The following is a 24,481-nucleotide window of genomic DNA, read 5'->3' as shown; positions in this document are numbered from 1 at the left end:
AAAAGTACCATCTTTGTCCCCATGTGCAGTTGCAAACCATTGCCTGGCTTTTTATGCCGGTTTTGGAGCAGTGGCTTCTTCCTTGCTGAGTGGCCTTTCAGGTCATGTTGATATAGGACTTGTTTTACTGTGGATATAGATACTTTTGTACCCGTTTTCTCCAGCATCTTCACAAGCTCCGTTGCTGCTGTTCTGGGATTGATTCTCTCCCATGGTGTTTATACTTGCGTACTATTGTTTGTACAGATGAACGTGGTACCTTCAGGCGTTTAGAAATTGTTCCCAAGGATGAACCAGACTTGTGGAAGTCAACACTTTTTTTCTGAAGTCTTGGCTGATTTCTATTGAATTTCCCATGATGTCAAGCAGAGAGGCACTGAGTCTGAAGGTAGGCCTTGAAATACATCCACAGGTACACCTCCAATTGACTCAAATGACGTTAATTAGCCTATCAGAAGCTTCTAAAGCCATGACCTCATTTTCCGGAATTTTCCAAGCTGTTTAAAGGCACAGTCAACTTAGTGTAAAACTTCTGACCCACTGGAATTGTGATACAGTGAATTATGAAATAAGAAAAGTGAAATCATCTGAAATAGCTCTGTAAACAATTATTGGAAAAATGACTTGTCATGAACAAAGTCCTGACCGACTTGCCAAAACTTTATAGTTTGTTGACAAGAAATGTGTGGAGTGGTTGAAAAACTCGTTTTAATGACTACAACCTAAGTATATGTAAACTTCCAACTTCAACTGTATGTTTATTTTTTAAATATAATGTATGGTGAGTGATAGTCTGCATATAAAGGCGTAGTCGTGGAGACCTAATACGTCACTCATTCATCTTCCCCATCAGGTCCAGACTGCTCTCTGTCCGTCCCAGCCAACTCCTCGTTCTGGCAGCGGGAGGAGTACCCCGAGCCAGGTCTGGCCAGGGCTTCCCACAAGGCTGTAGTGGACCAGGGGATCATGTGGGTTGTCGGGGGTTACGTCTTCAACTCCTCAGACTACCAGATGATTACAGCGTAAGTACTCTATTTGTATTTATTATGGATCCCCATTAGTTCCTGCCAAGGCAGCAGCTACTCTTCCTGGGGTTTATTATGGATCCCCATTAGTTCCTGCCAAGGCAGCAGCTACTCTTCCTGGGGTTCATTATGGATCCCCATTAGTTCCTATCCAAGGCAGCAGCTACTCTTCCTGGGGTTTATTATGGATCCTCATTAGTTCCTGCCAAGGCAGCAGCTACTCTTCCTGGGGTTTATTATGGATCCCCATTAGTTCCTGCCAAGGCAGCAGCTACTCTTCCTGGGGTTTATTATGGATCCCCATTAGTTCCTGCCAAGGCAGCAGCTACTCTTCCTGGGGTTCATTATGGATCCCCATTAGTTCCTGCCAAGGCAGCAGCTACTCTTCCTGGGGTTTATTATGGATCCCCATTAGTTCCTATCCAAGGCAGCAGCTACTCTTCCTGGGGTTTATTATGGATCCTCATTAGTTCCTGCCAAGGCAGCAGCTACACTTCCTGGGGTTTATTATGGATCCCCATTAGTTCCTGCCAAGGCAGCAGCTACTCTTCCTGGGGTTTATTATGGATCCCCATTGGTTCCTGCCAAGACAGCAGCTACTCTTCCTGGGGTTTATTATGGATCCCCATTAGCTCCTGCCAAGGCAGCAGCTACTCTTCCTGGGGTTTATTATGGATCCCCATTAGTTCCTATCCAAGGCAGCAGCTACTCTTCCTGGGGTTTATTATGGATCCCCATTAGTTCCTGCCAAGGCAGCAGTTACTCTTACTGGGGTACAGCAACATTAACCTCTTACCTCCACCCGACACGCAGGCGTCCCATCTAGACATCTGGAAATGCAAATGTGCTACGCTAAATGCTAATAGCACTCGTTAAAACTCAAACGTTCATTAAAATACACATGCAGGGTACTGAATTAAAGCTACACTCGTTGTGAATCCAGCCAAAACAAAATAATTAGCAGTCGGCGCTACACAAAATGCAGAAATAAAATATAAAACATTCATTACCTTTCACCATCATTACCTTTGACCATCTTCTTTGTTGGCACTCCTAGATGTCCCATAAACATCACTATTGGGTCTTTTTTTCGATTAAATCGGTCCATATATAGCCTAGAGATCGATCTATGAAGACTGTGTGATCAAGGAAAAAAACAGCGTTTTATAACGCAACGTCATTTTTTAAAATTAAAAAAGTTGACGATAAACTTTCACAAAACACTTTGAAATACTTTTGTAATGCAACTTTAGGTATTAGTAAATGTTAATAATCGATCAAACTGATCACGAGGCGATGTATATTCTATAGCTGTACGTCTTGAAATAATGTCCGGGTAAATCTCAACCAAAAAGAAATGGGCTGTCTCTTGTCCGTTTGACCAAGAAACAAATCCTAGACAAATGACAAGACTGTTGACATCGTGTGGAAGCTGTAGGTATTGCAACCTCGGCTCCAGGTAATATGGTTTCTATTCAACAATACATTCAAGTGGCGCATTGATATATTTTCCAGTTTTCAGTGATCAGACTTTCCTGCGCTTTTCGATGAAACGCACGTTCTGTTATAGTCACAGCCGTGATTTAACCAGTTTTAGAAATGTCTGAGTGTTTTCTATCCACACATACTAATCATATGCATATACTATATTCCTGGCATGAGTAGCAGGGCGCTGAAATGTTGCGTGATTTTTAACAGAATGTTCGAAAAAGTAGAGGGTAGGATCAACAGGTCAAGGCAGTTATACAATTGTAAAAACATTACAATACATGAATTACAGACTTCACAACGCATTAAGTGTTTGTCCTCAGGTCCCCACTCTACTACCACATATCTATGACACAAAATCCATGTGTATGCATGTGCCGAAGTCTATTCTGGACTTGGGTACTGTGAAGAGACCTCTGGTGGCCTGTCTTGTGGGGTATGCATGGGTGTCTGAGCTGTGTGCTCAACAGACAGCTCGGTACATTCAACATGTCAATACCTCTCACAAATACAAGTAGTGTTGAAGTCAATTTCTCCTCCACTTTGAGCCAGGAGAGATTGACATATTAATGCTAGCTCTCTGTGTCTATCCAAGGGCCAGCCGTGCAGCCCTGTTATGAGCCAATTGCAATTTTCCTAAGTACCGTTTTGCGGCACCTGACCACACAACTGAACAGATGCGACAACTAGAGTCGCTGCCTTGTTGATAGTTCGAAGGCAGCGTAGCGCTTTATTATGGACAGACTTTTCCCCGTCTCAGCTACTGTTGTATCAATATGTTTTGACCATGACGGTTTACAATCCAGGGTTACTCCAAGCAGTTTAGTCACCTCAACTTGTACAATTTCAAACATTATTCATTACATGATTTGGTTGAGGTTTAGGGTTTAGTGAACGATTTGGTTGAGGTTTAGGGTTTAGTGAACGATTTGGTTGAGGTTTAGGGTTTAGTGAATGATTTGGTTGAGGTTTAGGGTTTAGGGTTTAGTGAATGATTTGTCCCAAATACAGTGCTTTTAGTTTTTGAAATGTTTAATTAATAAGATTGAAAAGAGTAAGGGGCCTAGACAGCTGCCCTGGGGAATTCCTGATTCTACCTGGATTCTGTTTGAGAGTAAGGGGCCTAGACAGCTGCCCTGGGGAATTCCTGATTCTACCTGGATTCTGTTTGAGAGGCTTCCATTAAAGAACACCCTCTTGTGTTCTGTTAGACAGGTAACTCTCAATCCACAGTACAGCAGGGGGTGTAAAGGCATAACTCATACGTTTTTCCAGTAACAGAGTGTGATTGATAATGTCAAAAGCCGCACTGAAGTCTAACAAAACAATCGCAACAATCATTTTATCATCAATTTCTCCCAGCCAGTCATCTGTGTAAGTGTTGTGCTTGAATGTCCTTCCCTATAAGCGTGCTGAAAGTCTGTCGTCAATTTGTTTACTGTGAAATAGCATTGTATCTGGTCTATCTGTAAATAGCATTGTATCTGGTCTATCTGTAAATAGCATTGTATCTGGTCTATCTGTAAATAGCATTGTATCTGGTCTATCTGTAAATAGCATTGTATCTGGTCTATCTGTAAATAGCATTGTATCTGGTCTATCTGTAAATAGCATTGTATCTGGTCTATCTGTAAATAGCATTGTATCTGGTCTATCTGTAAATAGCATTGTATCTGGCCAAATACAGTTTTTTCCAGAAGTCTACTACGTGTTGGTAACAGGCTGGTTGGTCGGCTATTTGAGCCAGTAAAGGGGGCTTTACTATTCTTAGGTAGAGGAATGACTTTCGCTTCCCTCCAGGCCTGAGGGCCACACACTCTCTACTAGCCTTAATTTGAAGATGTGGCAAATATGAGTGGCAATATCGTCCGCTATTATCCTCAGTAATTTTCCATCCAAGTTGTCAGACCCCAGTGGCTTGTCATTGTTGATAGACAGCAACAACAAAATGAACCTCTTCCACACTGACTTTACGGTGGTCAAAAGTACAATTCTTATCTTTTCATAATTTGGTCCAAGATACCTGGCGTGGCTGCTTGGATGTGTCAGCGTTTGTTGCTGCCAGACTTATTTGCCTTACCTTTTGCCTCTACCCTCATCAATCTAAGGGGATTTAAGTCTTCAGTAATTTTCTTAAAGGGTGATTAGTTATTAGTAACTGGAATAAGCAATTGCAGCGTCTGGTTGCTCTTCATTACACACCACAGACCAGCAGCGTCTGGTTGCTCCTCATTACACACCACAGACCAGCAGCGTCTGGTTGCTCCTCATTACACACCACAGACCAGCAGCGTCTGGTTGCTCCTCATTACACACCACAGACCAGCAGCGTCTGGTTGCTCCTCATTACCCACCACAGACCAGCAGCGTCTGGTTGCTCCTCATTACACACCACAGACCAGCAGCGTCTGGTTGCTCCTCATTACACACCACAGACCAGCAGCGTCTGGTTGCTCCTCATTACACACCACAGACCAGCAGCGTCTGGTTGCTCCTCATTACACACCACAGACCAGCAAATATTCTTTACATCATCAACATACGAATCGCTACAAAACTTATTGTGCGACTTCTTATACACTATATTAGGCCCAGCCTGTCCTCTTATACACTATATTAGGCCCAGCCTGACCTCTTATACACTATATTAGGCCCAGCCTGACCTCTTATACACTATATTAGGCCCAGCCTGACCTCTTATACACTATATTAGGCCCAGCCTGTCCTCTTATAGACTATATTAGGCCCAGCCTGACCTCTTATACACTATATTAGGCCCAGCCTGTCCTCTTATACACTATATTAGGCCCAGCCTGTCCTCTTATACACTATATTAGGCCCAGCCTGTCCTCTTATACACTATCTTAGGCCCAGCCTGACCTCTTATACACTATATTAGGCCCAGCCTGACCTCTTATACACTATATTAGGCCCAGCCTGACCTCTTATACACTATATTAGGTCCAGCCTGACCTCTTATACACTATATTAGGCCCAGCCTGACCTCTTATACACGATATTAGGCCCAGCCTGACCTCTTATACACTATATTAGGCCCAGCCTGACCTCTTATACACTATATTAGGCCCAGCCTGACCTCTTATACACTATATTAGGCCCAGCCTGACCTCTTATACACTATATTAGGCCCAGCCTGACCTCTTATACACTATATTAGGTCCAGCCTGACCTCTTATACACTATATTAGGCCCAGCCTGACCTCTTATACACTATATTAGGTCCAGCCTGACCTCTTATACACTATATTAGGCCCAGCCTGTCCTCTTATACACTATATTAGGCCCTGCCTGACCTCTTATACACTATATTAGGCCCAGCCTGACCTCATACACTATATTAGGCCCAGCCTGTCCTCTTATACACTATATTAGGCCCAGCCTGTCCTCTTATACACTATATTAGGCCCCGCCTGACCTCTTATACACTATATTAGGCCCAGCCTGACCTCTTATACACTATATTAGGCCCAGCCTGACCTCTTATACACTATATTAGGCCCAGCCTGACCTCTTATACACTATATTAGGTCCAGCCTGACCTCTTATACACTATATTAGGCCCAGCCTGACCTCTTATACACTATATTAGGTCCAGCCTGACCTCTTATACACTATATTAGGCCCAGCCTGTCCTCTTATACACTATATTAGGCCCTGCCTGACCTCTTATACACTATATTAGGCCCAGCCTGACCTCTTATACACTATATTAGGCCCAGCCTGTCCTCTTATACACTATATTAGGCCCAGCCTGTCCTCTTATACACTATATTAGGCCCAGCCTGACCTCTTATACACTATATTAGGCCCAGCCTGTCCTCTTATACACTATATTAGGCCCAGCCTGTCCTCTTATACACTATATTAGGCCCAGCCTGACCTCTTATACACTATATTAGGCCCAGCCTGACCTCTTATACACTATATTAGGTCCAGCCTGACCTCTTATACACTATATTAGGCCCAGCCTGACCTCTTATACACTATATTAGGCCCAGCCTGACCTCTTATACACTATATTAGGCCCAGCCTGACCTCTTATACACTATATTAGGCCCAGCCTGACCTCTTATACACTATATTAGGCCCAGCCTGACCTCTTATACACTATATTAGGCCCAGCCTGACCTCTTATACACTATATTAGGCCCAGCCTGTCCTCTTATACACTATATTAGGCCCTGCCTGACCTCTTATACACTATATTAGGCCCAGCCTGTCCTCTTATACACTATATTAGGCCCAGCCTGTCCTCTTATACACTATATTAGGCCCAGCCTGACCTCTTATACACTATATTAGGCCCAGCCTGTCCTCTTATACACTATATTAGGCCCAGCCTGTCCTCTTATACACTATATTAGGCCCAGCCTGACCTCTTATACACTATATTAGGCCCAGCCTGTCCTCTTATACACTATATTAGGCCCAGCCTGTCCTCTTATACACTATATTAGGCCCAGCCTGACCTCTTATACACTATATTAGGCCCAGCCTGACCTCTTATACACTATATTAGGTCCAGCCTGACCTCTTATACACTATATTAGGCCCAGCCTGTCCTCTTATACACTATATTAGGCCCAGCCTGACCTCTTATACACTATATTAGGCCCAGCCTGACCTCTTATACACTATATTAGGCCCAGCCTGTCCTCTTATACACTATATTAGGCCCAGCCTGTCCTCTTATACACTATATTAGGCCCAGCCTGACCTCTTATACACTATATTAGGCCCAGCCTGTCCTCATACACTATATTAGGCCCAGCCTGTCCTCTTATACACTATATTAGGCCCAGCCTTTGGAACTGTGGTTTTCCTAGATATGGCTACTATATTGTGATCACTACATCCTATGGATTTGGATACTGCTTTAGAGCAGATGTCTGCAGCATTAGTAAAGATGTGATCAATACATGTTGATGATTTCATTCCTGTGCTGTTTGTAACTACCCTGGTAGGTTGACTGGTAACCTGAACCAAGTTTTTTGTCTTGAGGTCTTGAGTGTGCAGCTTGATGAAAGCTAATATTGAAATCACCCAGAAATTATACCTCCATGTTGATTTCACAGATTATCAAACAAATGGCGCCAGAGATGAGCCGTTTTATGTGGTTCTTAACCAAGCCGTGCTGTTTTTTATTTTGTACATCATGTTGCTGCTACCGTCTCTAATGACCGAAAAGAGCTTCTGCACAGTGATTACTCACCTTGAATTGGACAAATCATTTTTTATTAATGAGTCGGACGAGAGGGATTTATTTCAGACAGCTGAACAGGCCCTCATCCCCATCATTCGCAGGAGAAAGAGACTGAGAAGAAGGAAGGAGATCTGGTCAAGCGATGAGCCATCCTATATCGCTGCATAATCAATTGGACGGACTAAAAACACGTCCATCCTATATCGCTGGATAATCAATTGGACGGACTAAAAACACGTCCATCCTATATCGCTGGATAATCAATTGGACGGACTAAAAACACGTCCATCCTATATCGCTGGATAATCAATTGGACTAAAAACACGTCCATCCTATATCGCTGGATAATCAATTGGACTAAAAACACGTCCATCCTATATCGCTGGATAATCAATTGGACTAAAAACACGTCCATCCTATATCGCTGGATAATCAATTGGACTAAAAACACGTCCATCCTATATCGCTGGATAATCAATTGGACGGACTAAAAACACGTCCATCCTATATCGCTGGATAATCAATTGGACTAAAAACACGTCCATCCTATATCACTGGATAATCAATTGGACTAAAAACACGTCCATCCTATATCGCTGGATAATCAATTGGACTAAAAACACGTCCATCCTATATCGCCGGATAATCAATTGGACGGACTAAAAACACGCCCATCCTATATCACTGGATAATCAATTGGACTAAAAACACGTCCATCCTATATCGCTGGATAATCAATTGGACGGACTAAAAACACGTCCATCCTATATCGCTGGATAATCCCTATAATTCCTACCCCTCACACAATTCGTTGAATCTTTCACGGGTCCACGAGAAGCAGGATAGTGTATGCCTGCTGCTGCCGGCGATAGGTCCAGGCACCGATAGGTCCAGGCACCGACAGGTCCAGGCACCGATAGGTCCAGGCACCGATAGGTCCAGGCACCGATAGGTCCAGGCACCGACAGGTCCAGGCACCGACAGGGCCAGGCACCGACAGGTCCAGGCACCGATAGGGCCAGGCACCGACAGGTCCAGGCACCGATAGGGCCAGGCACCGACAGGGCCAGGCACCGACAGGGCCAGGCACCGACAGGGCCAGGCACCGACAGGGCCAGGCACCGACAGGTCCAGGCACCGACAGGGCCAGGCACCGACAGGTCCAGGCACCGATAGGTCCAGGCACCGATAGGGCCAGGCACCGATAGGGCCAGGCACCGATAGGGCCAGGCACCGACAGGGCCAGGCACCGACAGGTCCAGGCACCGACAGGGCCAGGCACCGACAGGGCCAGGCACCGACAGGGCCAGGCACCGACAGGTCCAGGCACCGACAGGTCCAGGCACCGACGGGTCCAGGCACCGACAGGGCCAGGCACCGACGGGTCCAGGCACCGACGGGTCCAGGCACCGACGGGTCCAGGCACCGACGGGTCCAGGCACCGACGGGTCCAGGCACCGACGGGTCCAGGCACCGACAGGTCCAGGCACCGATAGGTCCAGGCACCGATAGGTCCAGGCACCGATAGGTCCAGGCACCGATAGGGCCAGGCACCGATAGGGCCAGGCACCGATAGGGCCAGGCACCGACAGGGCCAGGCACCGACAGGGCCAGGCACCGACAGGTCCAGGCACCGACAGGGCCAGGCACCGACAGGGCCAGGCACCGATAGGTCCAGGCACCGATAGGTCCAGGCACCGATAGGTCCAGGCCTCACACAGGTCCAGGCACCGACAGGTCCAGGCACCGACAGGGCCAGGCACCGACAGGTCCAGGCACCGACAGGTCCAGGCACCGACAGGGCCAGGCACCGATAGGGCCAGGCACCGATAGGTCCAGGCACCGACAGGTCCAGGCCTCCCACAGCATGCAGTGCCCCATCAGATCCAGAGAGAGGGAAAGGAGGCAAACTCAACAACAAAGCCACTGCTGGAGTCAGCTTAGTAGCAGCCAGCACAGCTGTCACAGACACAGGCAGTGATGAAGGTGCAGGTAGATCAGGCACCAGAGCATCGAAGCTATTCCTTATGTCAATCTGATCCGAACCTCTCGCAGTCCCGTCCGCTGCCTTCGGTTTCCATGACTTGTGACATCGTTCCAGACAGCCCTGGTCCCATCTTCTTCTTGTTCTCAGTCTACTTCATTACAAGATTGAGGAAGATAAGCAGATGGAGACGACTTCCTTGGCAGGCAAGTTCCGAGGCCATTCGGATAGGGACAGATGACAAGGCGCGGAAACATCCATTAGGCCGAGCGGCGTCCAGCCATAAGAGTTGATAGCTAGAAAGTTCCATTTAGCCTTCTCCCCATAAATTTGTGCAGAATTGAGATTTGTTTGCTAAACACCTCATTCACGTAGTCCTCCGCTAGCAAACATTTGCTACATTGGAACTCTGGATTGTCAATATTGTCCCGGACCAGACCTTAATAAATACAGCTTATACAGCACTGGAATCGTTCGTTATTCCAGACTAAGCTTTATTGCAACCTGGCTAGCAAGGTGGCTAGTTGGTAGCAGGTGTTGACACAACACTTGTTGAACTTCTTTAAAAATAAAACAAAAGGCCTCGAGTGGCGCAGTGCTAGCTGTGTCCAGTCTCTGTCGCAGCCGGCCGTGACCAGGAGACCCATGGGGCGGTGCACAATTGGCCCAGCATCGTCTGGGTTATAGGGGAGGGTTTGGCCCAGCGTCGTCTGGGTTAGGGGAGGGTTTGGCCGGCAGGGGTGTCCCTGTCCCATCGCGCACTAGCCACTCTTGTGCAGTTCACTCTGACACGGTTGCCAGGTGCACAGTGTTTCCTCTGAAACATTGGTGCGGCTGGCTTCCTGATTAAGTGGGAATTGTGTCAAGAAGCAGTGCGGCTTGGTTGGGTTGTGTTTCTGAGGACCAGCGGCTCTCGACCTTCACCTCTCCCGAGTCCGTACGGGAGTTGCAGCGATGAGACAAGACCTTAACTACCAATACGATATCATGAAAAAGGGGTCAAAAGTAAATAATACTGGACATCATGATATCTCATATTAGCTGTGTGTATTACATTTGAGCTCTGTACCAGGACAGTTGTTCCTATCCGGCTCGATGGACCATGGAAAACAATGTCCCCTTATCAGTGGCCTCTGAAAGAGGTGCTGGTTTTTCATCCTGTACTCAACGGCTAGGTTTCCCAGACACACATTAAGCCTAGTCCTGGACAAGGGAGTGGACTCAATGGAGAACCTTATCTGTGACCAAACCCTTACCTGGTCCTGGTCTACCTGGGTCTGGTCTACCTGGGTCTGGTCTACCTGGGTCTGGCCTACCTGGGTCTGGCCTACCTGGGTCTGGCCTACCTGGGTCTGGCCTACCTGGGTCTGGCTTACCTGGGTCTGGCCTACCTGGTCTTGCCTTTGATGCTCAGTGGTCCTGATCTTCTCTCTCTCCTCCCAGGTATAACCTCAGCTCCCATCGCTGGCTGTCTCTCAACCGCTCTGTCAACTCCGTCATGGGACGATACGGACACTCTCTGGCACTACATGAGGTATGTGTTCTAGAGGCATGTTAGCTAGTCATGATGTAGAAACATTGAAATAATAACAATAGTATTTCCCTGTTATACCCTGGTTGTTCAGAATGTGGGTCTTGGGTTTGAGTTCACTGTCTGCATCCGTGATACTGAAGAAATGTTCTTTATCTCAAGCATTTATTCATTCTCAATACATCTCTCCAAACCCTCTGACCATTATCAACAGTGAGCATTTAAGGTTAAACCATGAGCTGTCATGTCTTGTCCTCCTCTCTAACGTCCTGTTCCTCCTCCTCTCTAACGTCCCGTTCCTCCTCTCTAACATCCTGTTCCTCCTCTCTAACGTCCTGTTCCTCCTCTCTAACGTCCTGTTCCTCCTCTCTAACGTCCTGTTCCTCCTCTCTAACGTCCTGTTCCTCCTCCTCTCTAACGTCCTGTTCCTCCTCTCTAACGTCCTGTTCCTCCTCCTCTCTAACGTCCTGTTCCTCCTCCTCTCTAACGTCCTGTTCCTCCTCCTCTCTAACGTCCTGTTCCTCCTCCTCTCTAACGTCCTGTTCCTCCTCCTCTCTAACGTCCTGTTCCTCCTCCTCTCTAACGTCCTGTTCCTCCTCCTCTCTAACGTCCTGTTCCTCCTCCTCTCTAACGTCCTGTTCCTCCTCCTCTCTAACGTCCTGTTCCTCCTCCTCTCTAACGTCCTGTTCCTCCTCCTCTCTAACGTCCTGTTCCTCCTCCTCTCTAACGTCCTGTTCCTCCTCCTCTCTAACGCCCCTGTTCCTCCTCCTCCTCTCTAACGTCCTGTTCCTCCTCCTCTAACGCCCTGTTCCTCCTCCTCTAACGTCCTGTTCCTCCTCCTCTCTAACGTCCTGTTCCTCCTCCTCGTCCTAACGTCCTGTTCCTCCTAACGTCCTGTTCCTCCTCTCTAACGTCCTGTTCCTCCTCCTCCTCTCTAACGCCCTGTTCCTCCTCCTCTCTAACGTCCTGTTCCTCCTCCTCTCTAACGTCCTGTTCCTCCTCCTCTCTAACGTCCTGTTCCTCCCCTCCTCTCTAACGCCCTGTTCCTCCTCTCTAACGCCCTGTTCCTCCTCCTCTAACGTCCTGTTCCTCCTCTCTAACGTCCTGTTCCTCCTCTCTAACGTCCTGTTCCTCCTCCTCTCTAACGTCCTGTTCCTCCTCCTCTCTAACGTCCTGTTCCTCCTCCTCTCTAACGTCCTGTTCCTCCTCCTCTAACGTCCTGTTCCTCCTCCTCTCTAACGTCCTGTTCCTCCTCTCTAACGTCCTGTTCCTCCTCTCTAACGTCCTGTTCCTCCTCTCTAACGTCCTGTTCCTCCTCTCTAACGTCCTGTTCCTCCTCTCTAACGTCCTGTTCCTCCTCCTCTCTAACGTCCTGTTCCTCCTCCTCTCTAACGTCCTGTTCCTCCTCCTCTCTAACGTCCTGTTCCTCCTCCTCTCTAACGTCCTGTTCCTCCTCCTCTCTAACGTCCTGTTCCTCCTCTCTAACGTCCTGTTCCTCCTCTCTAACGTCCTGTTCCTCCTCTCTAACGTCCTGTTCCTCCTCTCTAACGTCCTGTTCCTCCTCTCTAACGTCCTGTTCCTCCTCTCTAACGTCCTGTTCCTCCTCCTCTCTAACGTCCTGTTCCTCCTCTCTAACGTCCTGTTCCTCCTCCTCTCTAACGTCCTGTTCCTCCTCCCTAACGTCCTGTTCCTCCTCTCTAACGTCCTGTTCCTCCTCTCTAACGTCCTGTTCCTCCTCCTCTCTAACGTCCTGTTCCTCCTCTCTAACGTCCTGTTCCTCCTCTCTAACGCCCTGTTCCTCCTGTCCTAACGTCCTGTTCCTCCTCTCTAACGTCCCTGTTCCTCCTCTCTAACGTCCTGTTCCTCCTCTCTAACGTCCTGTTCCTCCTCCTCTAACGTCCTGTTCCTCCTGTCCTTAACGTCCCTGTTCCTCCTCCTCTCTAACGTCCTGTTCCTCCTCTCTAACGTCCTGTTCCTCCTCTCTAACGTCCTGTTCCTCCTCTCTAACGTCCTGTTCCTCCTGTCCTTAACGTCCTGTTCCTCCTCTCTAACGTCCTGTTCCTCCTGTCCTTAACGTCCTGTTCCTCCTCCTCTAACGTCCTGTTCCTCCTCTGTAACTTCCTGTTCCTCCTCTCTAACGTCCTGTTCCTCCTCTCTAACGTCCTGTTCCTCCTCTCTAACGTCCTGTTCCTCCTGTCCTAACGTCCTGTTCCTCCTGTCCTAACGTCCTGTTCCTCCTCTCTAACGTCCTGTTCCTCCTCTCTAACGTCCTGTTCCTCCTGTCCTTAACGTCCTGTTCCTCCTCCTCTAACGTCCTGTTCCTCCTCTCTAACGTCCTGTTCCTCCTCTCTAACGTCCTGTTCCTCCTCTCTAACGTCCTGTTCCTCCTGTCCTAACGTCCTGTTCCTCCTCCTCTCTAACGTCCTGTTCCTCCTCCTCTCTAACGTCCTGTTCCTCCTCCTCTCTAACGTCCTGTTCCTCCTCCTCTCTAACGTCCTGTTCCTCCTCCTCTCTAACGTCCTGTTCCTCCTCCTCTCTAACGTCCTGTTCCTCCTCCTCTCTAACGTCCTGTTCCTCCTCCTCTCTAACGTCCTGTTCCTCCTCCTCTCTAACGTCCTGTTCCTCCTCTCTAACGTCCTGTTCCTCCTCTCTAACGTCCTGTTCCTCCTCTCTAACGTCCTGTTCCTCCTCTCTAACGTCCTGTTCCCCCTCTCTAACGTCCTGTTCCCCCTCTCTAACGTCCTGTTCCTCCTCCTCTCTAACGTCCTGTTCCTCCTGTCCTAACGTCCTGTTCCTCCTGTCCTAACGTCCTGTTCCTCCTCCTCTAACGTCCTGTTCCTCCTCCTCTAACGTCCTGTTCCTCCTCCTCTAACGTCCTGTTCCTCCTCCTCTAACGTCCTGTTCCTCCTCCTCTAACGTCCTGTTCCTCCTCCTCTCTAACGTCCTGTTCCTCCTCCTCTCTAACGTCCTGTTCCTCCTCTCTAACGTCCTGTTCCTCCTCTCTAACGTCCTGTTCCTCCTGTCCTTAACGTCCTGTTCCTCCTCTCTAACGTCCTGTTCCTCCTCTCTAACGTCCTGTTCCTCCTGTCCTTAACGTCCTGTTCCTCCTCTCTAACGTCCTGTTCCTCCTCTCTAACGTCCTGTTCCTCCTGTCCTTAACGTCCTGTTCCTCCTCTCTAACGTCCTGTTCCTCCTCCTCTAACGTCCTGTTCCTCCTCTCTAACGTCCTGTTCCTCCTCTCTAACGTCCTGTTCCTCCTGTCCTAACGTCCTGTTCCTCCTGTCTAACGTCCTGTTCCTCCTCTCTAACGTCCTGTTCCTCCTCTCTAACGTCCTGTTCCTCCTCTCTAACGTCCTGTTCCTCCTCTCTAACGTCCTGTTCCTCCTCTCTAACGTCCTGTTCCTCCTCTCTAACGTCCTGTTCCTCCTCTCTAACGTCCTGTTCCTCCTCTCTAACGTCCTGTTCCTCCTCTCTAACTTCCTGTTCCTCCTCTCTAACTTCCTGTTCCTCCTCTAAACCCAGGGAAAGATCTACATGTACGGAGGAAAGATAGACTCTACTGGCAACGTGACCAGCCAGCTGTGGGTGTTCCACATCCAGAACCAGACCTGGGAGTCCCTCTCCGCTGGAGCCCAGGAACAGTGGGCCGTGGTGGGACACTCTGCTCATGTAGTGCCCCACCTGCTGGAGGGAGGTAGTGCGGTCATGCTGGTCCTCTTTGGACACTGCCCTCTATATGGATACATCAGCCAGGTGCAGCAGTATGACATCGGTGAGTGATGATGATGATGGTGATGATGATGATGATGATGATGATGGTGATGATGATGGTGATGATGATGGTGATATGATGGTGGTGGTGGTGATGATGATGATGATGATGATGATGATGATGATGATGATGATGATGATGATGATGATGATGATGATGATGTATTCACACCCTTTGCCTTATTCTACATTTTGTTCTTCTAGCCTGAATTAAAAATGGATTTATTGAGATAATAATAATAATAATAATAATAATAATAATAATAATAATAATAATAATAATAAATGGATTTATTGATGTTTATTGTCACTGGCCGACACACAATTACCCCATAATGCCAATGTGCAAATTATGTTTTTACAAATGAATTAAAAATGAAAAGCTGAAATGTCTTGAGTCAGAAGTATTCAACCCCTTTTGTTATGGCAAGCCTAAATAAGTTCAGGAGTGAAACTTTGCTAAACAAATCACATAAGTTACATGGACTCTCTGTGTGCAGTAATAGTGTTTAACGTGATGTTTTAAAGACCCCATCTCTGTACCTCAGTCGAGCAGTGAATTTCAAACGCAGATTCAACCACAAAGACCAGGGAGGTTTTCCAATGCCTTATTGGTAGATGGGTAAAAAAAAAGCAGACATTGAATATCCTTTTGAGTGTGGTGAAGTTATTAACTACACTTTGGATGGTGTATCAATTCACCCGGTCTACACTGTCAGCCAGAGAAATATGCTGAGAAGGATTATCACCACAGCAAGCACGGTACTGGGAGTCAAACAGACAGGCCTGGATGAGATCTTTAAGGTCAGGGCCCTGCCCAAGCCACCCCCTGTACCCAGACTGAACTACTCCTCTCTGGGTACAGGTATAGGGCACCCCTCAGTGGCTTCTGGACAATTCTCTGAATGCCCTTGAGTGGCCCAGCCAGAGCTTGTACTTGAACCTGATCGAACATCTCTAGAGAGACCTGAGAATAGCTGTGCAGTGACGCTCCCCATCCAACCTGACAGAGCTTGAGAGGATCTGCAGAGAAGAATGGGGAGAAACTCCCCAAATGCAGGTGTGCCAAGCATGTAGCTTGATACCCAAGAAGATTCAAGGCTGTAATCTCTTCCAAAGATGCTTCAACAAAGTAGTGAGAAAAGGGTCTGAATACTTATGTGAATGTGATATTTTGATAACTTTACAAACATTTCTGAAAACCTGTTTTTGCTTTGTCATTGTGTGTAGATTGAGAAAGAATAAGGCTGTAATGTAACACATTGGTAAAGGGTCTGAATACTTTCCCGAATGACCTTACGTTGTGTTCTGTGACTGCTCCAGCCAGGAACACGTGGCGTGCCGTGGTTACAGATGGAGCCCTGGTGCAGGGAGGGTACGGCCACAGCAGTGTGTTTGACCCCTCCTCCCGGGCCATCTACATCCACGGAGGGTACAAGGCCTTCAGCGCGAACAAGTACGGCCTGTCTGGAGACCTGTACAAGTACGACGTGGACCGCAGCCGATGGTGAGTAACGCCTGCCTGAACCGAAGCACTGCCACAGCGTTTAATATTTTACCCTGAACACTACAGCAGAAGCAAACTCATTATTCACTACTCTTGCATCCGGGTGTAGCCTCTATAAATGTTGTTCATATGGGCAGACTATTGTAGCCTCTATAAATGTTGTCCATATGGGCAGACTATTGTAGCCTCTATAAATGTTGTTCATATGGGTAGACTATTGTAGCCTCTATAAATGTTGTTCATATGGGCAGACTATTGTAGCCTCTATAAATGTTGTTCATATGGGCAGACTATTGTAGCCGTGGCCTCTATAAATGTTGTTCATATGGGCAGACTATTGTAGCCTCTATAAATGTTGTTCATATGGGCAGACTATTGTAGCCGTGGCCTCTATAAATGTTGTTCATATGGGCAGACTATTGTAGCCGTGGCCTCTATAAATGTTGTTCATATGGGCAGACTATTGTAGCCGTGGCCTCTATAAATGTTGTTCATATGGGCAGACTATTGTGGCCTCTATAAATGTTGTCCATATGGGCAGACTATTGTAGCCTCTATAAATGTTGTTCATATGGGCAGACTATTGTGGCCTCTATAAATGTTGTTCATATGGGTAGACTATTGTAGCCTCTATAAATGTTGTTCATATGGGCAGACTATTGTAGCCTCTATAAATGTTGTTCATATGGGCAGACTATTGTAGCCGTGGCCTCTATAAATGTTGTTCATATGGGCAGACTATTGTAGCCTCTATAAATGTTGTTCATATGGGTAGACTATTGTAGCCTCTATAAATGTTGTTCATATGGGCAGACTATTGTAGCCTCTATAAATGTTGTCCATATGGGCAGACTATTGTAGCCGTGGCCTCTATAAATGTTGTTCATATGGGTAGACTATTGTAGCCTCTATAAATGTTGTTCATATGGGTAGACTATTGTAGCCTCTATAAATGTTGTTCATATGGGCAGACTATTGTAGCCTCTATAAATGTTGTTCATATGGGCAGACTATTGTAGCCTCTATAAATGTTGTTCATATGGGCAGACTATTGTAGCCTCTATAAATGTTGTTCATATGGGCAGACTATTGTAGCCTCTATAAATGTTGTTCATATGGGCAGACTATTGTAGCCGTGGCCTCTATAAATGTTGTTCATATGGGCAGACTATTGTAGCCTCTATAAATGTTGTTCATATGGGCAGACTATTGTGGCCTCTATAAATGTTGTTCATATGGGCAGACTATTGTGGCCTCTATAAATGTTGTTCATGTGGGCAGACTATTGTGGCCTCTATAAATGTTGTTCATGTGGGCAGACTATTGTAGCCTCTATAAATGTTGTTCATGTGGGCAGACTATTGTAGCCTCTATAAATGTTGTTCATGTGGGCAGACTATTGTAGCCGTGGCCTCTATAAATGTTGTTCATGTGGGCAGACTATTGTGGCCTCTATAAATGTTGTTCATGTGGGCAGACTATTGTAGCCTCTATAAATGTTGTTCATGTGGGCAGACTATTGTAGCCTCTATAAATGTTGTTCATATGGGCAGACTATTGTAGCCGTGGCCTCTATAAATGTTGTTCATATGGGCAGACTATTGTAGCCGTGGCCTCTATAAATGTTGTTCATATGGGCAGACTATTGTAGCCGTGGCCTCTATAAATGTTGTTCATGTGGGCAGACTATTGTGGCCTCTATAAATGTTGTTCATATGGGCAGACTATTGTAGCCGTGGCCTTTATAAATGTTGTTCATATGGGCAGACTATTGTAGCCTCTATAAATGTTGTTCATATGGGCAGACTATTGTAGCCTCTATAAATGTTGTTCATATGGGCAGACTATTGTAGCCTCTATAAATGTTGTTCATGTGGGCAGACTATTGTAGCCTCTATAAATGTTGTTCATATGGGCAGACTATTGTAGCCTCTATAAATGTTGTTCATTTGGGCAGACTATTGTAGCCTCTATAAATGTTGTTCATGTGGGCAGACTATTGTAGCCTCTATAAATGTTGTTCATGTGGGCAGACTATTGTAGCCTCTATAAATGTTGTTCATATGGGCAGACTATTGTAGCCGTGGCCTCTATAAATGTTGTTAATTTGGGCAGACTATTGTAGCCGTGGCCTCTATAAATGTTGTTCATGTGGGCAGACTATTGTAGCCGTGGCCTCTATAAATGTTGTTCATGTGGGCAGACTATTGTAGCAGTGGCCTCTATAAATGTAGTTCATATGGGCAGACTATTGTAGCAGTGGCCTCTATAAATGTTGTTCATATGGGCAGACTATTGTAGCAGTGGCCTCTATAAATGTTGTTCATATGGGCAGACTATTGTAGCCGTGGCCTCTATAAATGTTGTTCATATGGGCAGACTATTGTAGCCGTGGCCTCTATAAATGTTGTTCATATGGACAGGCTATTGTAGCTGTGGCCTCTAAATGTTGTTCATATGGGCAGACTATTGTAGCCGTGGCCTCTATAAATGTTGTTCATATGGGCAGACTATTGTAGCCTCTATAAATGTTGTTCATATGGGCAGACTATTGTAGCCTCTATAAATGTTGTTCATATGGGCAGACTATTGTAGCCGTGGCCTCTATAAATGTTGTTCATATGGGCAGACTATTGTAGCCTCTATAAATGTTGTTCATATGGGCAGACTATTGTAGCCGTGGCCTCTATAAATGTTGTTCATATGGGCAGACTATTGTAGCCGTGGCCTCTATAAATGTTGTTCATATGGGCAGACTATTGTAGCCGTGGCCTCTATAAATGTTGTTCATATGGGCAGACTATTGTAGCCGTGGCCTCTATAAATGTTGTTCATATGGGCAGACTATTGTAGCCTCTATAAATGTTGTTCATATGGGCAGACTATTGTAGCCGTGGCCTCTATAAATGTTGTTCATATGGGCAGACTATTGTAGCCGTGGCCTCTATAAATGTTGTTCATATGGGCAGACTATTGTAGCCGTGGCCTCTATAAATGTTGTTCATATGGGCAGACTATTGTAGCCGTGGCCTCTATAAATGTTGTTCATATGGGCAGACTATTGTAGCCTCTATAAATGTTGTTCATATGGGCAGACTATTGTAGCCGTGGCCTCTATAAATGTTGTTCATATGGGCAGACTATTGTAGCCGTGGCCTCTATAAATGTTGTTCATATGGGCAGACTATTGTAGCCGTGGCCTCTATAAATGTTGTTCATATGGGCAGACTATTGTAGCCGTGGCCTCTATAAATGTTGTTCATATGGGCAGACTATTGTAGCCGTGGCCTCTATAAATGTTGTTCATATGGGCAGACTATTGTAGCCTCTATAAATGTTGTTCATATGGGCAGACTATTGTAGCCGTGGCCTCTATAAATGTTGTTCATATGGGCAGACTATTGTAGCCGTGGCCTCTATAAATGTTGTTCAAATGGGCAGACTATTGTAGCATATAAATATGGTAATATAAAGTGTGGCACCTAGAAAGTGCCTCGGCTACAGCATTTATCTGTCTGAAAACACTATGGCTTTTTAAATGCCCCCACAAAACCAAAACCTTTACCTAGGCTACCCTGCCGCCTCTACACTCTAACCACTAGGGTACCCTGCCGCCTCTACACTCTAACCACTAGGCTGCCCTGCCGCCTCTACACTCTAACCACTAGGCTACCCTGCCGCCTCTACACTCTAACCACTAGGCTACCCTGCCGCCTCTACACTCTAACCACTAGGCTACCCTGCCGCCTCTACACTCTAACCACTAGGCTACGCTGCCGCCTCTAAACTCTAACCACTAGGCTACCCTGCCGCCTCTACACTCTAACCACTAGGCTACCCTGCCCCCTCTACACTCTAACCACTAGGCTACCCTGCCGCCTCTACACTCTAACCACTAGGCTACCTGCCTCCTCTACACTCTAACCACTAGGCTACCCTGCCGCCTCTACACTCTAACCACTAAGCTACCCTGCCGCCTCTACACTCTAACCACTAGGCTACCCTGCCGCCTCTACACTCTAACCACTAGGCTACCCTGCCGCCTCTACACTCTAACCACTAGGCTACCCTGCCGCCTCTACACTCTAACCACTAGGGTACCCTGCCGCCTCTACACTCTAACCACTAGGCTACCCTGCCGCCTCTACACTCTAACCACTAGGCTACCCTGCCGCCTCTACACTCTAACCACTAGGCTACCCTGCCGCCTCTACACTCTAACCACTAGGCTACCCTGCCACCTCTACACTCTAACCACTAGGGTACCCTGCCGCCTCTACACTCTAACCACTAGGGTACCCTGCCGCCTCTACACTCTAACCACTAGGCTACCCTGCCGCCTCTACACTCTAACCACTAGGCTACCCTGCCGCCTCTACACTCTAACCACTAGGCTACCCTGCCGCCTCTACACTCTAACCACTAGGCTACGCTGCCGCCTCTAAACTCTAACCACTAGGCTACCCTGCCGCCTCTACACTCTAACCACTAGGCTACCCTGCCCCCTCTACACTCTAACCACTAGGCTACCCTGCCGCCTCTACACTCTAACCACTAGGCTACCTGCCTCCTCTACACTCTAACCACTAGGCTACCCTGCCGCCTCTACACTCTAACCACTAAGCTACCCTGCCGCCTCTACACTCTAACCACTAGGCTACCCTGCCGCCTCTACACAAATCTAACCACTAGGCTACCCTGCCGCCTCTACACTCTAACCACTAGGCTACCCTGCCGCCTCTACACTCTAACCACTAGGGTACCCTGCCGCCTCTAGGGACACTCTAACCACTAGGCTACCCTGCCGCCTCTACACTCTAACCACTAGGCTACCCTGCCGCCTCTACACTCTAACCACTAGGCTACCCTGCCGCCTCTACACTCTAACCACTAGGCTACCCTGCCACCTCTACACTCTAACCACTAGGGATACCCTGCCGCCTCTACACTCTAACCACTAGGCTACCCTGCCGCCTCTACACTCTAACCACTAGGCTACCCTGCCGCCTCTACACTCTAACCACTAGGGCTACCCTGCCGCCTCTACACTCTAACCACTAGGCTACCCTGCCGCCTCTTTTCCTCTAACCACTAGGCTACCCTGCCGCCTCTACACTCTAACCACTAGGGTACCCTGCCGCCTCCACACTCTAACCACTAGGCTACCCTGCCGCCTCTACACTCTAACCACTAGGCTACCAGCCGCCTCTACACTCTAACCACTAGGCTACCTGCCTCCTCTACACTCTAACCACTAGGCTACCCTGCCGCCTCTACACTCTAACCACTAGGCTACCCTGCCGCCTCTACACTCTAACCACTAGGCTACCCTGCCGCCTCTACACTCTAACCACTAGGCTACCTGCCTCCTCTACACTCTAACCACTAGGCTACCCTGCCGCCTCTACACTCTAACCACTAGGCTACCCTGCCGCCTCTACACTCTAACCACTAGGCTACCCTGCCTCCTCTACACTCTAACCACTAGGCTACCCTGCCTCCTCTACACTCTAACCACTAGGCTACCCTGCCTCCTCTACACTCTAACCACTAGGCTACCCTGCCGCCTCTACACTCTAACCGCTAGGCTACCCTGCCTCCTCTACACTCTAACCACTAGGCTACCAGCCGCCTCTACACTCTAACCACTAGGCTACCTGCCTCCTCTACACTCTAACCACTAGGCTACCCTGCCGCCTCTACACTCTAACCACTAGGCTACCCTGCCGCCTCCACACTCTAACCACTAGGCTACCCTGCCTCCTCTACACTCTAACCACTAGGCTACCCTGCCTCCTCTACACTCTAACCACTAGGCTACCTGCCACCTCTACACTCTAACCACTAGGCTACCCTGCCGCCTCTACACTCTAACCACTAGGCTACCCTGCTGCCTCTATACTCTAACCACTAGGCTACCCTGCTGCCTCTACACTCTAACCACTAGGCTACCCTGCCTCCTCTACACTCTAACCACTAGGCTACCCTGCTGCCTCTATACTCTAACCACTAGGCTACCAGCCGCCCATATGTGTGTCCTATTCTTTATATAGTGCACTAGGTTTGTCCAGGGCCCATAGGGGACCATTTGAGGAACACATTGTATCTGTTCTCCTGCTGATGTTCTCAATGGTTCTGTGTGTTTCCAGGACGGTTCTAAAGGACAGCGGGTTCTTCCGGTACCTCCACACGGCGGTCATCGTTAGCGGAACCATGCTGGTGTTTGGAGGAAACACGCACAACGACACGTCCATGAGCCACGGAGCCAAGTGCTTCTCCTCGGACTTCATGGCCTATGACCTGGGTACGTGACAGCCTTAACCTGTTATAACCACTCATAAATCCTTCATTACAAGATGAGCACGCCACAGACATACAACCAGGGGGCGTGACAGCCTCATATAACGCACACAGTCATAACAGCACAGACTTAATGGCCTACAACCAGGGGGCGTGACAGCCTCATATAACGCACACAGTCATAACAGCACAGACTTAATGGCCTACAACCAGGGGGCGTGACAGCCTCATATCGCACACAGTTATAACAGCACAGACTTAATGGCCTACAACCAGGGGTGTGACAGCCTCATAACGCACACAGTTATAACAGCACAGACTTCATGGCCTACAACCAGGGGGCGTGACAGCCTCATATCGCACACAGTTATAACAGCACAGACTTAATGGCCTACAACCAGGGGGCGTGACAGCCTCATAACTTGTCCTGAAATCAAATCAAACAAATTGGACTTAGACTTGGCGCTCCTGTACCGTTTGCCCTGCGGTAGCAAAGAGAACATTCCAGGACTTGGGTAACTGCCTTTAGAAATGTAAATGGCCTTCTTTCCTGGCTTGGCACCAGGGATGTTCCTTCCTCTAACACCGCCTGGTATAGAGGTCCTGGATGGCAGGAAGCTTGGCACCAGGGATGTTCCTTCCTCTGACACCGCCTGGTATAGAGGTCCTGGATGGCAGGAAGCTTGGCACCAGGGATGTTCCTTCCTCTAACACCGCCTGGTATAGAGGTCCTGGATGGCAGGAAGCTTGGCACCAGGGATGTTCCTTCCTCTGACACCGCCTGGTATAGAGGTCCTGGATGGCAGGAAGCTTGGCACCAGGGATGTTCCTTCCTCTGACACCGCCTGGTATATCAGTCCTGGATGGCAGGAAGCTTGGCACCAGGGATGTTCAGAACTTTCCTCTGACACCGCCTGGTATAGAGGTCCTGGATGGCAGGAAGCTTGGCACCAGGGATGTTCAGGGCTTTCCTCTGACACCGCCTGGTATAGAGGTCCTGGATGGCAGGAAGCTTGGCACCACTGATGTTCAGGGCTTTCCTCTGACACCGCCTGGTATAGAGGTCCTGGATGGCAGGAAGCTTGGCACCAGGGATGTTCAGGGCTTTCCTCTGACACCGCCTGGTATAGAGGTCCTGGATGGCAGGAAGCTTGGCACCAGGGATGTTCAGGGCTTTCCTCTGACACCGCCTGGTATAGAGGTCCTGGATGGCAGGAAGCTTGGCCCCGGTGATGTTCTGGGCTGTACCCACTACCCTTGCGGTCGGATGCCCGAGCAGTTGCCATATCAGGCGGTGATGCAACCAGTCAGGATGCTCTCGACGGTGCAGCTGTAGAACTGTTTGAGGATCTGAGGACCCATGCCACAAATCTTTTCCATCTCCTGAGGGGGAATATGCATTGTCGTGTCCTCTTTACGGCTGTCTTGGTGTGTTTGGACCATGATAATTTGTTGCTTATGTGGACACCAAGGATCTTGATGTTGTCGACCTACTCCAGGTCTACAGTCGATGAATGGGAGCATGCTCGGCTCTCTTTTTCCTGTAGTCCATGATCATCTCATTTTTTCTTGATCACGTTTGGGGAGAAGTTGGCCAGGTCTCTGACCTCTTCCTTATAGGCCGTTTCATCGCTGTTGGTGATCAGGCCTA

The 24,481-nt window shown here is 47.9% G+C and overlaps 1 protein-coding gene and 1 long non-coding RNA gene across 2 annotated transcripts in view; one reads left to right on the top strand and one right to left on the bottom strand.

The window, feature by feature from the left end:
- Positions 1-24,481, top strand: part of LOC118378204 (attractin-like) — a 159,296-nt gene that overhangs the window by 18,261 nt on the left and 116,554 nt on the right. The window contains exons 3-7 of the mRNA XM_052516118.1: positions 854-1,022; positions 11,165-11,255; positions 14,775-15,024; positions 16,347-16,530; positions 22,680-22,834. Of these exons, the coding sequence (XP_052372078.1) occupies positions 854-1,022; positions 11,165-11,255; positions 14,775-15,024; positions 16,347-16,530; positions 22,680-22,834 (849 nt within the window). The remainder of the gene's footprint in view (positions 1-853; positions 1,023-11,164; positions 11,256-14,774; positions 15,025-16,346; positions 16,531-22,679; positions 22,835-24,481) is intronic.
- LOC127928764 (uncharacterized) lies at positions 5,098-7,030 on the bottom strand. The gene is made up of 3 exons (XR_008132097.1): positions 6,725-7,030; positions 5,270-5,362; positions 5,098-5,114 (listed from the first exon to the last, which is right to left on the bottom strand). It is a non-coding gene; the product is annotated as an uncharacterized LOC127928764 (long non-coding RNA).

This window comes from Oncorhynchus keta, unplaced genomic scaffold (genome assembly GCF_023373465.1).
Source record: "Oncorhynchus keta strain PuntledgeMale-10-30-2019 unplaced genomic scaffold, Oket_V2 Un_scaffold_3947_pilon_pilon, whole genome shotgun sequence".
Lineage (NCBI taxonomy): Eukaryota > Metazoa > Chordata > Actinopteri > Salmoniformes > Salmonidae > Oncorhynchus > Oncorhynchus keta.
The sequence above is the reverse complement of the archived record's forward strand: the minus strand, read 5'-3'. Positions and strand labels throughout refer to the sequence as shown.